Source organism: Abramis brama, assembly GCF_963993115.1.
Source record: "Abramis brama genome assembly, chromosome: 22".
Lineage (NCBI taxonomy): Eukaryota > Metazoa > Chordata > Actinopteri > Cypriniformes > Leuciscidae > Abramis > Abramis brama.
The window spans coordinates 16,260,486-16,275,682 of NC_139984.1; the positions used below are offsets into that span (position 1 = coordinate 16,260,486).

Below are 15,197 nucleotides of genomic sequence, written 5' to 3' on the forward strand. Positions count from 1 at the left end.
TAAAATCATTCAAAAAGCAACACTCTTTTCGACATGTTTCAAATTGTTGAGACGCGCCATTCAGCGTAACTGCTACTAAATACTGAAGACTAAATCTTAACGAACTTTTACACGTAAATTACTGATATAAAGTCCACCCTAATAATTTTCTTAATCTAACTACAGGTATTTTGATATACATACTTAACTGCGTTGTGAATGTAAATGTTATAAGGCTCGCGCTCACTAAACAAAGAGTGGCAGAATTACTATGGTAACCTTTGTTACCCAAAAACGCTCGTTATGCCTCTAACTGTTACAGCGACATCATGTGGCGTATTCAAATGAGTACAAATAATCTCTTTACTAACATCACACTTATCCTTCCTTTATTGGAAATGTTGTATTTTGCCGAGATAAAGCTGTAAAGATATAAATATGTTTTTTAAAAATCCGTTTTAAATCTTCACAGACCCCTCAGTGAAAACCTTAATATAGAAGAATCAAAATATAGAATATTTAATGGTTCAGAATTCAAACTTTATTGATTACTTCACCAAATGCTTTGAAGATTACATCACAATATGTATAGAGTTGAACATTATTCTGTATATTTTACATGAAAACTTTACACTGTATTTATTCATATACTATGTATTTATATTTCCCAGTCTCAAGGGAGGCGAAGTAGACATCCATAGTTGCAAGGGAAGGAATGCTTTTCAGAAAATATTTAAATGCACTTCAAGAATGAAATACATCCTTAATGAAAATGAATTGGGATTCAAATCTACACTGGCAATACACTACTAAGCCATATGCTGCTTGGGTTCAATGAAGATATACCTGGATTATACAGTACATTTGTATTCCTGTATTTCTCCCGCTTCACTCATTTTTTTTATAATGACATCATCAGTGACTGCCGTCCATCGCGTAAACTTGCCGATTCAGTCCGACTCCGAATCAAGAGCGAACAGCACTCACAAAAATTCAAGATTAAAAAAAAAAAGATCAATTGATCAACTTTAGTGCACTAAAATAATATTCTTTAGATGTCTTAAGATTTAAATGATAAATATGAAAAAAAAAATTAAACCTCTCAAAAAATAAACTGGAAACTAAACGAGCATGGTGTATGGCATGTAAGGAATGGTAGTGTCTGCCTGGTCTGGATTAACAAGCGTAAGTACCGACACATGTGAAATAAACACCAAATGCTTTGAAAGCAGCTATTACATTCTTAGGACAATTTGGGTTCTTTTTTAATTTGGGAAAATTCAAGTCTTTTACCCCAAACTAAAAGCATTTTAAATGCAAAAACCTCTGTGGGGTTGCTTGAATGAATTTGATTCAGAAATTATCGTTTAATTGTATGATGAATCAATAAAGGACAACGACAATGGCCGTTTTTGGACCAATCGGTAAACCAATATATCACTGCTTACTGGCACAAGCCCATTGCACACTGGGTGTCACTTACAAGCTCTTAATAACAGGGGTAGATCTCAGTTTTTTATGTTTTTGAGATGTCTAGATTTGTTCAGCCTTTAAAAGACAAAAATTTAACAGATAGGACAAAAGCCAACAAAATGAAGTCAACAGACGATCAGAAACCAGATATACAGCAGTACTGGTAATAAATTATTGTCGCAGTCATCCAGAAAAAGTGTCAAAATAAAAATAAACAAATATGACTCATGACACTAACACAGACGGATGACACAGCAGAAGCGGCACCCTGCTGTTCACTCATAGGGAAGCGACCGACGGCTGATGAGTCAGGACTGGTAGAGGAAAGTACTGGACAGTCAGTTCTGTGTTCCTGTACAGTCCTTCAGATCACAGGAGAGCCTTATACGCTCTGACCATACATTCACTCTACAGCCCCGCTTTCCCCCCAGTTCATCTCAGAGCTGTGTTCCCAGTTCTGATCTACTTTATGATGACGAAGGCTGCGCTCGGCCCAATTCAGGAGCGGCGATGTGGAAGACGGAACCGATGCGGAGGAAAAATCGCCGCAAAGCAGCACGGAGCTCTGGAATGAGGTCGAACTGCATCATCTCGCACAGATGGTGGTAGTAGCAGGAGGCATGAGGCTTGAACTGAGGGAGAAATGACAGTGTTAGACGTTCATGGAAAGATGCTTCGAGTCATTTTAAAATAAAATGTAATTTTAATTTAAGTCTTTTTGTTCCCTAAAGACCTTTATGGAGTGTCAGTATGGAGTGGAACGTCGCTGGGAATGCCTGATGTTATCAACAGTGATGAATGGAAAAGCATATTTTAGTTATGAACAGGGAAGATCCCCAGGGCTGCCAGTGGTCTGACTGCGTAATGGCACAGGTCTCTTTTACATTTAAAGGTCATCACACTGACAAGCTGACATTTCAGCAGGATGCTTCCTGTAATAAAAGCCTTAACTCAGACCCCTGAAGGATAAGAGAAATATCCAACACATTGTCTTTTCCTACAGGAAATAACACCTATTGGGTTAATTGGGTATCAGCCCACCTGTATGGTTAATAAGGGCACTATTTTTACAGTCTGTTTCTTCTCATTCTTAATTGGGACATGTCAATATTTAACATTATAAAACCAAGATCAAGATCAAGGCTGAACCCAAGCGGATGTCTACTGAACATGAAAGATAAAAAGTGTACTATTTTTAACCTTCTAATTAGGGACCTTGAGTTGAACTAAGATAAGAGATTTAAAGGGATAGTTCACCTAAAAATAAGAATTGTCATCATTTACTCACCCTCGTGTTGGAACTCTTTACTGTCAGAACATGACAAACACTTGCCAAACAGGTGAACATTTTACCAGTCTGAGGTAGAACATTCAAACATTTTCCTTAACAAAATAAATATCTTAATAGGAAAATGAATTTCTCAGATTCTGCATGTTCTAATGGATGATATTGTTTCAAATCATGAAACAGATTTGTGTTGCCTGGTTTTTATGGCACGTATCTTCAGCACAGTTAGCAGTGCAGGCTGCGATCTTAATAATAATATTACATTTCCTATGGTATTTGTATGAAAAACAATGCATAAGGCTGAATTAAAGCGCATCCCACTGGATCTCACTGCACTGTTTATTGGTCACGTGATCAAGACCAATCAGCGAGTAAACGCATCCGCTCTAGTAAACTCGCGCTGCGCTGCCATTTGAGCCGAGCGGATAAGTAGCGCAGTTACGTTCTGCTTTTGGTGCATAAACATATCGACATTTTGTTATTTTATCGAGGAAAATTATATCATGATAAGTATCATTATCGTTTTAATCGCCCAGCCCTACCTCTGACCTTTTCCTCTTTGGTAATATCTCAGCTTTCTCTCTTTCTACAGTCCCGCTTGCTGATTGGCTACAAGACTGTTTTGGTGCTCCGCAGATCAGTCCGATCCACTTAGTTTTTTCTCCTATTAATATTCTTTTTTCAGCACACACACAGAACAAAAACAGCAAATATTCACAAAATTGTTTGCTTAGGTTGATCTATTGCGGTCAAACATAACTTTAGAGCAGTGATCTCAAACCCTTCAATTCCATCCCTGCTCCAACACACCTGCCTGTAATTATCAAGTTACCCTAAACACCTTGTTTAGCTGGTTTAGGTGTGTTTGATTGCGGTTGGAGCTGAAATCTGCAGGACTGTAGCTCTCCAGGAGCAGGGCTGGTTATCAAGTCTGATACTTTCTAGGCACCGACCGAATTGCCTCGATTCCATCGAGTATCAAAAAATGTCTTGTTGTTCGGTACCAAATTTCGATACCTAAGGGGTTAATCTCGTCAGTGAGCCAATAAGCATCCAGCATGATTGGCTGTGGTGAGGCATCAAGGAAAAACACTAGTTTACACCGGTTACGCCCAGAGACATGGCTGTAGTGTGTAAGCGTCCCAACCCCATAGATGGAAAAGATGTGGAAAAGAAAAGTGTGGCTACATTTTACCAGGCTCAATGCCAACACTGCGCAATGCAATATTTGAGACAAAATAATTGCTGCCAAGACCAGCAACACAACAAATCTGATGAAGCACTTGACAGTGCACAGAATAAGCTTAAGACCAGAAAGTTGCTCCGTCTTCAACTGCAAGAAGAACTGGAGCGCGTCACAACTGAACCGAAATTTAGCAAATAGGCTACTTGCCTAGGCACATAGAAAGCTTGAAGTGTCTACTTTTAAATGAACCAATTTGAATAAAAAAACCAAATACTCTCTAATTATGTAATCCAAATGAAAGGTGCATTTCATTCTATAGGCGCGTGTTCACTATACTGCGGAGATGAGGAGTCAGCAACGTCAACATCTTTGTAGTCAACACTGACTCAGAAAACACTAGTTTATTAATAAACAATTAAAATGTCTCCTTGCTATTTTTTCCAGACACATTCATAATCATTACTTTTGCCAGTTTGCGGCAAGCTTTATGCGTATTAAGCGCGAGGCATATAGTCAATTGAGTCTGTAAAAAGTCAACAAACCAAAGTTTTTTTTAGGTAATATGTAATGTAATCTTGTTAAAACGGATTTCATAAAATTGGTATCGAAAAAAGTATCGTTCAGGAACAGGTATCGAAGTCAAGGTATCGGTATTGAAAATATTTTATCGATACTCAGCCCAAGTTGGAGACCCCTGCTTTAGAGTAAACAAACATGGTGGATGATGGGCAAGAATACATGGTGATAATAGTGTTTGGATTGCTTCTAACAGAAAATTCACGGAAACAAGTTTAGATGAAGACGTGTAATGCTTCCGTCTTCTTGTGTTTGTCACAAATTTTCAAGGAAAAATAGCGGAATCATTTATTTAAATAAAACTATATTTTAAATATAATTATTTGAATAAAAATAGGGGAAAACCATTTCATTGCTGGTAAAAAGTATTTGTTGGCACACAAGACAAAAAGTTCATTCTGATCCCTGTGTCCAATGTTCTGGATCAGTGAGAGGGTGTGTTTGTTTATGCATGTTATTACTTTGTCATCAGGCAGTCTGAGTGTCCGGGTGAGGAGCAGCAGAAGGAGACTTGTCCAGGCTTCCCGGTGGCTCTCTGAGGTAAGACTGATGAAGTAAGCCAGCGCTTCACTACAAACTCTAAATAAAACACACACATGCACATCATTACTGTCCAAAAACGGTACAGCACATGTAAATCTATGATGTAAAACTTGATTATGTGACTCATCCCTCAGTGTTTTACATAAAACAGTTCCTTTTTTTTTTTTTTTTTTTTTAAGAGTCATACATCTATTTTGTATGCATTATAGTGATGAGTGTAGCATCTATATTTAATGCTTTCTAATTGTTAATAACGTTAGTGTAATTTAAATAATCACAGAATAATAGTCAATCAACTGAAGTGCAATTTCTTCAAATAATAGGTGCATCTGAACACATAGCACAGATGCACTGTATAGAACCAGGCAGACGGCTGCACTCACTGCAAAAGGCGTGTCTGGATATCTAGCCAGGAGTCTTGCAGCTGCGTGTCGGAGTACATGCGAAAGAGGATTCTCAGACTGCAGGCCAGACTGCTGGTCTCCTGTTTTAGCAGATTCGGTTTTGACTTCCCCTTAAAGCCTACACGAAAGATTAATAAAAGAAATGCATAATAAAAAAAGACTGTCTCCTATAAATGACAGCATTACCACAACCCAGACGATGAAATAAAAGAGTCCAGACCTGCTCTCCAGAGCGCAGTCCTCTGCTCATTGTTGGAGTTGAAGTCCTTGGCAAACCTGTGAGACTCAAGGAGGCAGTCAAGCAGTTTGAAGAGGTGCTGTGACGACAGGTGTCTGTACATACCCTGATCGGGCTCCGTCTCTCCCTCCTCTGCTTGCTCAAGTGCATCTCGCTATTAGGAAACACAAAGAGATGGAACAAATGACACTTAAAGTTAGCATGCTACGAAGTCGTTCCTTGGCTGATTTCTCCAAATCACTGTGTATCTGTTTCAATACCGCTGTGTATTTTGTCAACACCATAAGGAGCTGTTCACACAGGCCACATTGCTGCCACATTTGTCTGTGCTGTTTATTAGTTATATTTCAATGTAATCATGTCAATTATCAGTTATACTTTATAAAGCAGATATTTGAACGGATTTGGGTTAAGTGAACAAACCTGAGCAGCAGCCATGTTCTCAGCATCCTCCCTCTTGCTGGTAGCCGGGTAGAATACAATATTATCTATGGTCTGAATCAACTCCAGCTGTACGACGCACTTTATTAGCAGCCCTGCAAACAGCTTGTGGTCCGAGACCCCTAGGACAGAACATGTAAGAGAGTTATAAGTCACAGAAGGACAGAGAACTCTGGACAGAAAGGTGAAGTGTAAAATGGCTCAAGAGCTGGGCAACAAGGTCGTCCAATGGAGTTTTAATCCACATTCAGATATGCTTTCATTTAGTTCATTTAACTAAGTGTTCCAATCAAATCTTGATAAAAAATTTTTTTTTACTGGGACTAAATTTAAACTTTTTAGATTTGGAAGCAGTTTTACTTAGATAAATGCCACAATAGGGAACAAAAGTTGTGACGTCAGTTTCATGATGACTTTAAAAGAGGAAGAGGTCATATAGTTCAAAGAGAATGTGGCTGTAGGTGGAAACTCTAGATGATTAGGTTTCGTGGGCAGCTTATCAGACGTCTTTCTACTTCAGACAAAGTAGGCAAGTTGAGTGGCATGAGGTCAGGTTACGATGTTCTGCGGAAAACTAAGAAAAACTGATGTAGTCATATGGTGGTTTCTCAGTACAGGGGCGAATCTCATGAAAATTCCAAAGGGGTTTTCTGTTTTAAGACAAAAAAACAAATAGCTTAAAAAGAAAAAGGTTAAAATTAATTAGATTTTTTTGCATTACGCCAATGGGAAAATTAAGGCTTCATTTTCTTTAGGCAAATATAATTTTTAAATATACTTTTTGGGTCAATAGGTTTTTTAAATGTTTTTGAAAGAAGTCTCTTATGCTCACCAAGACTGCAATTATTTTGAAATATTTTTATATTATTTATTACAGTTTAAAATAATTGGGGTTTTTTTGTATATATTTTAAAAAGAAATGTATTCCTGTGATGGCAAAACAGTCTTCAGTGTCACATGATCCTTCAGAAATCATTATACGGTAATATGATGATTTGGGGCTCAAGAAACATTTCTTATTATCATCAATGTTGAAAACCGTTGTGCTTTTTTGGAAACTGATTTTTTTTTTTACAGGATTATTTGATGAATAGAAAGTTCAAAAGAACAGCATTTATTTGAAACAGAAATCTTTTGTATTTTCTGTCACATTTAATGCATCCTTGCTGAATGAAAATAATGGTAATGAGTGACTCAAACATTCTCATGAGAATCACCATAAAAGTCAGAGAGAGGCATTGCAGCTGTACATACTGGTGTGGGACCTTCCTTTCCAGGTTTCATCACTGGCGGTGGACATCTGGCTATGGCCTCTCTCTGATAGAGTCCTCTCAAAGCTGCTCTGCGACTGAGAATCTACCTCAACATCCTAAAAAACACAGAGACAAACACACACACAGACGCATATGAAAACCAGAGCCTAATATGCAAACGACTAGTATAAATAGCAAGCAAAGTCTGATGGGTGTGTCAGTGTTAACAGAAGGGTAGGACACAACAATGTATAACAGAATAAGGGCTTAGTGGTGCTTGATTATGGTTTATTTGTGTGTGTATTCGCAATATTTATTTATTTATGTGTTTGTGATCTCACCATGTGTTTCCCCTCTCCCACCTCCTCCTCCTGTCCAGCTGGTCGCCATGTCAGCAAGCTGTTAAGAGCAAAGTCAAAACCAAACTGAGAGAGCATTTCATAAGCAGAACTACTGGAGCTTGAATCTGTTTAAACAAGCTCAGATTTCAATATCAGTGATTAAGAGTGGGCGATATACCGGTAGAAATTTGTCAACCGGTAGAGATTTTAGACTATCGTCTCTATCGTGGTTACACTCACATAAAGTCACTGTGCTGCGCAGTCACGAAAGCTTATCATCTGCATGCGTTTTTAAGCATTGCTGTTTAAAAACAAGTGATTTTGAACCATTGAAGCGCAATAAGCAGTGAAAGATAACTAATTTCGGTATACGCGCATAGTCATTCATGTTTTAAGAGTCTGTAAACAGTTGAGAAAGAAAGTGCATGTGTATCCATATATTGGATCTGTGCATTCTGTCTTAAAGTTACAGCAGCCTAATATTCCTGCTGTCTTTAATGTTAATCAAACAACAAAAGACAAGAGAAAATCACTCACTGTTCCTGTTAAATCACTTTCGTAACTTTAGTAAGAATACAGTTTGTATTTAATGTATACAGTGAAGACTATGCAGTGTTTTTGTACATATAATTACTTTATACAATTTATGTAGTATTTCTTATTTCTAGTGCTCGAGTCTACTTCATCTTTTTCTATTGTAGTTTGTTTTCTTATATGTTTGTAATTAGTTTCTTTGTTCTTATTTCATCACTGACTGTTTACTTGTCTCCAGTAAGCTTGAGAGTTTTTACTTAGGCTAATTATGAAATGTCAGTGGTTTAAAAAAAAAAAAAAAAATCATAAAAAACCTTATTTAAAGCAAAAATAACTATATTATTGTATCGTCTATATCGTTATCGTGAAATAAAATTACTCATCTCGTAATCATAAGATTTTGATCATATTGCCCACCCCTATCAGTGGTCATATCAACACCTGTCAAGAATTTGATACATGTTGGCACGTCTTACAGACCAAAAAAACGTGGGAAAAAAACTCTTTTAAATTATGCTAAAAAAAATTTATTTAGACATGGTATTAATTAGCATACCTTATAATTTATTTGATAATTAGATTTTTTTTATCGATTGACAACTCTAATGAAAACGCATCCAGATGGAAGGCCATTAAGTGTCACTGAAACAGATGGTGGTGTGCAAGAGTGTCATACGCATGAGGGCTGGTGGTCTGGAAGATATCCAGCATGCAAGCGCAGGTGACGTCCCACACCTCCGGACTGAACTTCTCCCCGTTCAGGATCACCAGGTTCTCCAGACAGTTTGTGCCTGACCGCGCCAGCTGCTCATTATCTAAAAACAGAGGCGAAGTTTTAAGTGTAACACTTTCCCTGTGTCACCACACCCTGATGATTTAAAACACTACCACCCACTGGGTCAATATGTTTCCCCAAATGTGACATGTGTAGGCGTCACATTTGAATTGTCCATCTGGAATAAAAGTACAGCAAGTAGCAGGACAGGTTTTAAAATTGACAAACTCTCCTTCCTCATGATTAGCGCAACAGATTAGCAAAATCCCCACCTTGTTTCACACACCACTGCAGCTGTGCAAAAATGTCTGCCAGCAGCACCTCGCTGAGAGGCTCGTAAAATTGCGTGAAAACATCACAGATAGCGTAGAGGGCGTGGTTACATGTTGTCGTCATCCACTCCGTTTTCTATGAAAGAAAAAAAATAGAAAATTATGAATGTGTGAATGTGTTTTTCTTGTGAATTCATTAGCCGCTACAACTAGAAGACTAACAAAGTGCAGCAAAACTATTTGCGCAACAAACCAGTATGATTACAATAATACATTACAATAATGTATTATCGTATTATACCAGACAGCAACATCAAGATGTTTTAGTACCGTTAAAATAACTGGAAGCAAACGAGACCAGAAGCCTCAACATTTAAGTTACACATGACTGTGTCTGCTCTTATGTTAAAAATATGGTGGATACAACTAACAAAAAAATTCAAATCATCTCGCTACATTCAAGCTAGGGAAAAGCATAATAATAATAGCAAAACATAATTTTTTTTTAAATGTATATAACTAAATAGCAAAATTTTAGTGCAGGGACTTCTAGGAATACAAATGAGACCGTTTTTTAATCAGTTCATTAAAAAGAACCCACCGAACTAACAGACTCTAAATGAATCAGACTTTTCAATGCTACTACTCTAGTAGACAATAGACATGCTACTGCTAGTAAAGAATGTTTGATTATTACTTCAGCTCGCTCGGTTGCAAGCACAAAATAATGTGACAAAAACAGTGATGTAACATCTTGTGCTGTTATACTGCTATTGGTAAAAAGTAGCTTGTTATTGGATAAGCTCAAGTAGATTAAATATAATGAACAAAAATGTAATGTTGGGAGTATTAAAGTTGTGATTGACACTCACTTCAGTTTGCTGCTCAGGGAGCTTCATGTTGTCGAATATTCGAAAGATGATCCGAAAGAGGTCATGCCACCAGTGCTTCTCAAATGTGTGTCCGTAACTCTTCATGATCTCAAACATGACAGTCAGACCCCTGAAACACCAAAACACACCCTCTTGAATAAGCTTTAAATGTGTTATTTAAAGTCGTCATGGAATCAAAATTTACTTTGTTTGCACATTACTAGTCTTGTGGTGAACAAATAAGATGTGCAAGTTAATACACAGATTTTTTTTTTGTTATCTTGAATCAAAATCTGAACATTTGGAATGGAGTTCCTTCTCTGATGACGTCAGTTTGACGGCTTGGGTTGAATATCCTTAACCACTCCCCTCCAACCGTCAGTTTCCTTTGAGCGAGGGATGGAGAGGAGGTGCACTAAACTAAAACCCCACCCTCTATTCAATATTCCTTTTCACTTGGAAATACGTCACTACAATGGAGAAAAGTCGGTTGCAATTTGTGGTTCACAGGGACTTTAAAAGATATGAAGAGAGTAGCAAGGTTGATGATGGGGACCCACCTGGTTCTGACGTCTAGTTTGCAGCGGTTGATTATGCAGGAAAGCTCAAACAGGATGGGGAACCAGCCTCTCACCCAAACGCGGTCACCAGGGGCAACGTTCATATCGTCACTAGTGTACTCCCTCAGAGCCTAGAAAGGGGAAGAGTGACTAAAATGTAATCTTTGAAGCTCAGATGTCATGGGTAACAAAGACTGAGCTGACAGCACTCACCTGCGGCCTGTCAGACACGTATTTAGCGCAGTGGCGGATGAGCCGAATGGCTTCCATACTGGTGTCGGGAAATGCAGCATTACACACAAACTCCGACAAACACTTCACTGCATCCTGGAAAGAGTCAATGGCCGCCGCAAAATGCTGCTGAAACGTGTTCACTGTGAGGAAACAGAAAGGATAGACATGAGAATGAGTTTTTTATTTTTTATATTCAAGATCAAGTTTGAAAATAATGTGCAATTGCCGGTACTTACTAACAATGTGCCCCGTGGTCTGAAATGCGAGGTCCACAATGTTCTCATCATGATCTGACGCTGCTTGATGGAACACAGAGAAGATGTTCTTCCAGCCAGAGCGAATATTAGCAGCCTGGGAGTTCACCATCTGGGCCACACAACGTATCACCATGTCCCGGATGGTGGGCGACCTTTAGAAAGGATGTGGGAGTTAGTGTAGAAGAAAGCAAAATGCATGGTTTAAAATGGAAAAATATACTAAAATAATGACTTCAAATAGGTTTCCTGAACACTTTATCCATCTTTATAATGGTCAGACAAATAGCTCGTTCTGCCCCGAACTCATGCCATTAATTGAGCTAAAGTTGCTGTGTCAGACAGGTCGAGTCTCTCTAACAAACATAATTTTGATGGCACCACATTTGATGGCAGCCAGAGTTTGGGCTGCATGATTAATCGATATAAAACCGAAATTATGATATGGCTTAGTGCGCTCGTCAAATCGCAAAGACTGCAATTTATTTAAATAAATATATGCACTGTGTAAGGGTTCCCTGCATTTTTCTGCAAGTTTGAAGGCTTAACGTTTTGAAAATGAAGAAATTAAGACAACCACAAATATTAGTATAGTAATTTTTTTGTTGTAATTATGATTTTTCATAAATACTCAGTTTTTTATTTATACAGTGAAATATAAAATTTTCTAATTTTTTGTTTAGTGACTTATATTTTTATTTAGTAATAGTAGTAATTATTATTATTATTTTAACAGCCATATTTATATATAAACACAAAAGTTTGGCCAAATTGTGCAGTGTTGCAAACAAGCACAGCAAATATGGAATTATTGCATTTTAAATCACAAATCAAAGTTTTTATCAGAAAATGTGACTTTTTCCAACGAAATCATGCAATCCAAGCAGTGTAACACTTTTTGGGGAAAACAACCTACAAATGGCCTACTTATAGTTGCTTCTGCATAATAAGCTGGGATTGCAGGAAGTATTTTAACTCTGACACAGTTAACCTCAAGTGTTTCCTCATTCTTTCTTCATCTCCTCAATCACTCACATTTCTAACTCCCTCCTCCTCACCTGTTCTTCTTCATGATGTGTTCAAATGGCCTTAAAAAGTCCTTTTGGAAGCGGAAATTGGCCAGTTCTCCTTTCTCTAAAAACTTCATTGAAAGTTGTCTCAGGGAGTCCACAGCAAAGATGGCCACATCCTCATTAGGGTTACAACCCACCTGTCAAACCAGAAATATTGTTTTACAGTGTTTTACGGATTTATCAAATCAAGAAAAAAAATTCACTATCAGCTTTAAGGTACGGTCACATTAGCGACATTTTGGCAACATTTTGCTAGCAAAAAATGTCCATTGTCTATAGTGTTACAATGTTACAATGTATGAAGCACAGCTTATACAAAAGTCAATTTCAAACCAAGCTGCTTTCTGTTGCTCAATGTGGTGAATCCGTGACACCACATTGAAATCGTTGCGAAATCTGCGTGGTGAAATCGTTCGCCTTTACATGCAAATCATGATTGCATGGATTCGTATTGAAATGACTGGATTTTGCCCATGAACATTCACAGGACAATAATGAATGTGACAGCACCTTTAGATAAAGGCCACAGACCTTGTTGAAGTGATCTCCGATGACCTGCCAAATGCGTGACCACTGCAAACGGATGCGGTTCATGTTGTAATAGGAGATCTCCACTATCTTCTGCAGACTGAACATGCGCGGCTGGTGCGCAGAGGCCAGCTCGTCCATGGACACCGCACATAGCCAACGTACAAAGTCAACTGGAGATGGAGCAGAGTTTAGAATTCACAAAAACATCAAGTGACATTTTGCCCTCAAATACATTATCTACATGTTCATGTCTGTGTGCATTAACGTGGGTTGGAAGAGTGAGTCAGTCCAGAGGGCCATTTTGTGTGGCAGTCACCTAATGGTTAGGCTACAATAAAAGTAACTAAATAAACTGTGTCCACCCAAACAGTCTGAAACAGATCATTTTCATCCATTTATACACCTTCTTACATCATTCTAACGTCATTTCTGAATTTAAACGGCCTATTGTCTTCTATTAAAGAGAACCTCCGTCATGTTACTATGCGTGTATGAATTACATGAATGAGGGAAGTTTATATTTACTTTTTAACAACCACCATCCCTTATAGTTCACTTCCTTATGATGTAATGGACCAAACGAATGAATATCAGACAAAGAACAAATCCAAGCTATTGCGAACAGGATCACAGCATGGACGCCCACTTAGACTAAAAACCGACTTTCCACTGCTCATGGAGATAAAGATATGTAAGGAATGCAGTCGTTCTAGCTCATTTCTCTGTAATTTCAAAACAAAACTCAGAACCCAGTTTCGTCATAATCAACCCACACAGATATGCTCTCAAACTACTAACTACTAATAAATACTAATAACTATGCTAAACTCCTCAGTAGCGTGACAGTAGCTCAATTGTTTTCAAAATAGCGTTGCTTTTTCAGTAGCAAGCTTGTTTATTCCGAGTAACAGTGGCGTGACACAACCGTTTATGTTGCATTGTATTGCGTATGTATGTAAGGATTACAAAAGTTGTTTGATTTGCCAAGCATGTAAATTCAATCCTCATCGTTGTTGTAAGTCTTTATTTAGCAGGTTTGACTATGTAAATCATGTTGTAGAACAAAACGTGAAAGTCTTTTCATGTTTACCACAGACATTATTTAACTCACAAACCCAAAACCCCTACTATAAAACTATTTAATCATTTCTGAGAAATTATACTAACTATGATAACCCATGCTATTTCCTCCCCCATGTTTTACAACTAAAAACGCTCTATAAAATCAAACCTCGAAATATTTTTTAATATCTTTTATTTTTCTACTTTTCTGTAATTCTACTTTTAATCTGCAAGGATGCATTACATTGATCAAAAGTGACGGTAAAGACAATGTACAAATATTTCAAATAAATGCTGTTATTTTGAACTTTCTATTGATCAAAGAATCCTCAGGAAAATGCATCATGGTTTACACAAAACTATGAAGCAGCACAACTATTTTCAACACTGATAATTATCAGAAATGTTTCTTGAGCACCAACTCATCATTATAGAATGATTTCTAAAAGATCATATGGCACTGAAGACTGGTGTCTTAAATTACATGTTAAAATATATTTAAATAGAAAATAGCTATTTTAAGTGATAATAATATTTCACAATATTACTGTTTTTACAGTATTTTTGATCAAATAAATGCAGTCTTGGTGAGCATAAGGGGACTTTTTCTACCCACCCCAAATTTTAGAACAGTAATGTGTATATTTATATTGCCCCCTTAATAATTAAACAAAAATGTTACATTAAAACAAAAAGCAAAACAAAGAAACCCTACCAATTGCATTTCCATCAAGCCTGGTGGATCCAGTGAAGATTCTGGCACACAAAACAGAGAGACAGAAGGTCAGACATGGGATTATAAACACCAAGAACAACACTGTGTTTGTATTGTCCTGTGATTTCAATGCACCTGTCCACAGCCACCACAACACTCTGAGAGCTGGTCTCCCCCACTGACTCCTGGATATGAGCCATCTGACGCTTGTCTGGACCTCCAACCAAAGTACCTGCAGGAGACCAATAATATGGTTTTGCTCCATAAGCAACGCTGTCCAAACGATCCACACACATCAATAAACAAAGAAAAAACAGACTGAACACTTGGGCCCCATCCGTAAGCTATTAACTGCAGTCATACAATGGCTTACCTAAACCCAGGGACATGAATTCCTCTCCCCCTGTTGGGAAGCCCTTTATGCTGCCTCCCTGGTCCCGGACCACACCAGAGATATAACGCGTCTTCACCCCTGTTCCAATCAACTGAGCCAACTCCAGCTGACTGATACAACGCAGAATCTACACCGGGAAACAGAGCAGGCAGATATATAGAGTCTACAAAGAAACTTTATCAATTCAGTGGTTTTGGAA

General features: G+C 37.8%; 1 protein-coding gene across 1 annotated transcript in view; it reads right to left on the reverse strand.

Annotated features, from left to right (window-relative positions):
* Positions 1-497: 497 nt before the first annotated feature.
* The window catches only part of arfgef2 (ADP-ribosylation factor guanine nucleotide-exchange factor 2 (brefeldin A-inhibited)), a 33,018-nt gene continuing 18,318 nt past the window's right edge, over positions 498-15,197 (reverse strand). The window contains exons 22-39 of the mRNA XM_084098694.1: positions 14,978-15,125; positions 14,740-14,836; positions 14,605-14,645; positions 12,828-12,997; positions 12,282-12,433; positions 11,206-11,378; positions 10,949-11,109; positions 10,736-10,866; positions 10,176-10,305; positions 9,304-9,439; positions 8,933-9,071; positions 7,723-7,780; positions 7,383-7,497; positions 6,111-6,250; positions 5,670-5,841; positions 5,429-5,567; positions 4,964-5,081; positions 498-2,084 (exon numbers count right to left, since the gene is read on the reverse strand). Of these exons, the coding sequence (XP_083954820.1) occupies positions 1,920-2,084; positions 4,964-5,081; positions 5,429-5,567; positions 5,670-5,841; positions 6,111-6,250; positions 7,383-7,497; positions 7,723-7,780; positions 8,933-9,071; positions 9,304-9,439; positions 10,176-10,305; positions 10,736-10,866; positions 10,949-11,109; positions 11,206-11,378; positions 12,282-12,433; positions 12,828-12,997; positions 14,605-14,645; positions 14,740-14,836; positions 14,978-15,125 (2,385 nt within the window). The 3' untranslated portion in view covers positions 498-1,919. The remainder of the gene's footprint in view (positions 2,085-4,963; positions 5,082-5,428; positions 5,568-5,669; positions 5,842-6,110; positions 6,251-7,382; positions 7,498-7,722; positions 7,781-8,932; positions 9,072-9,303; positions 9,440-10,175; positions 10,306-10,735; positions 10,867-10,948; positions 11,110-11,205; positions 11,379-12,281; positions 12,434-12,827; positions 12,998-14,604; positions 14,646-14,739; positions 14,837-14,977; positions 15,126-15,197) is intronic.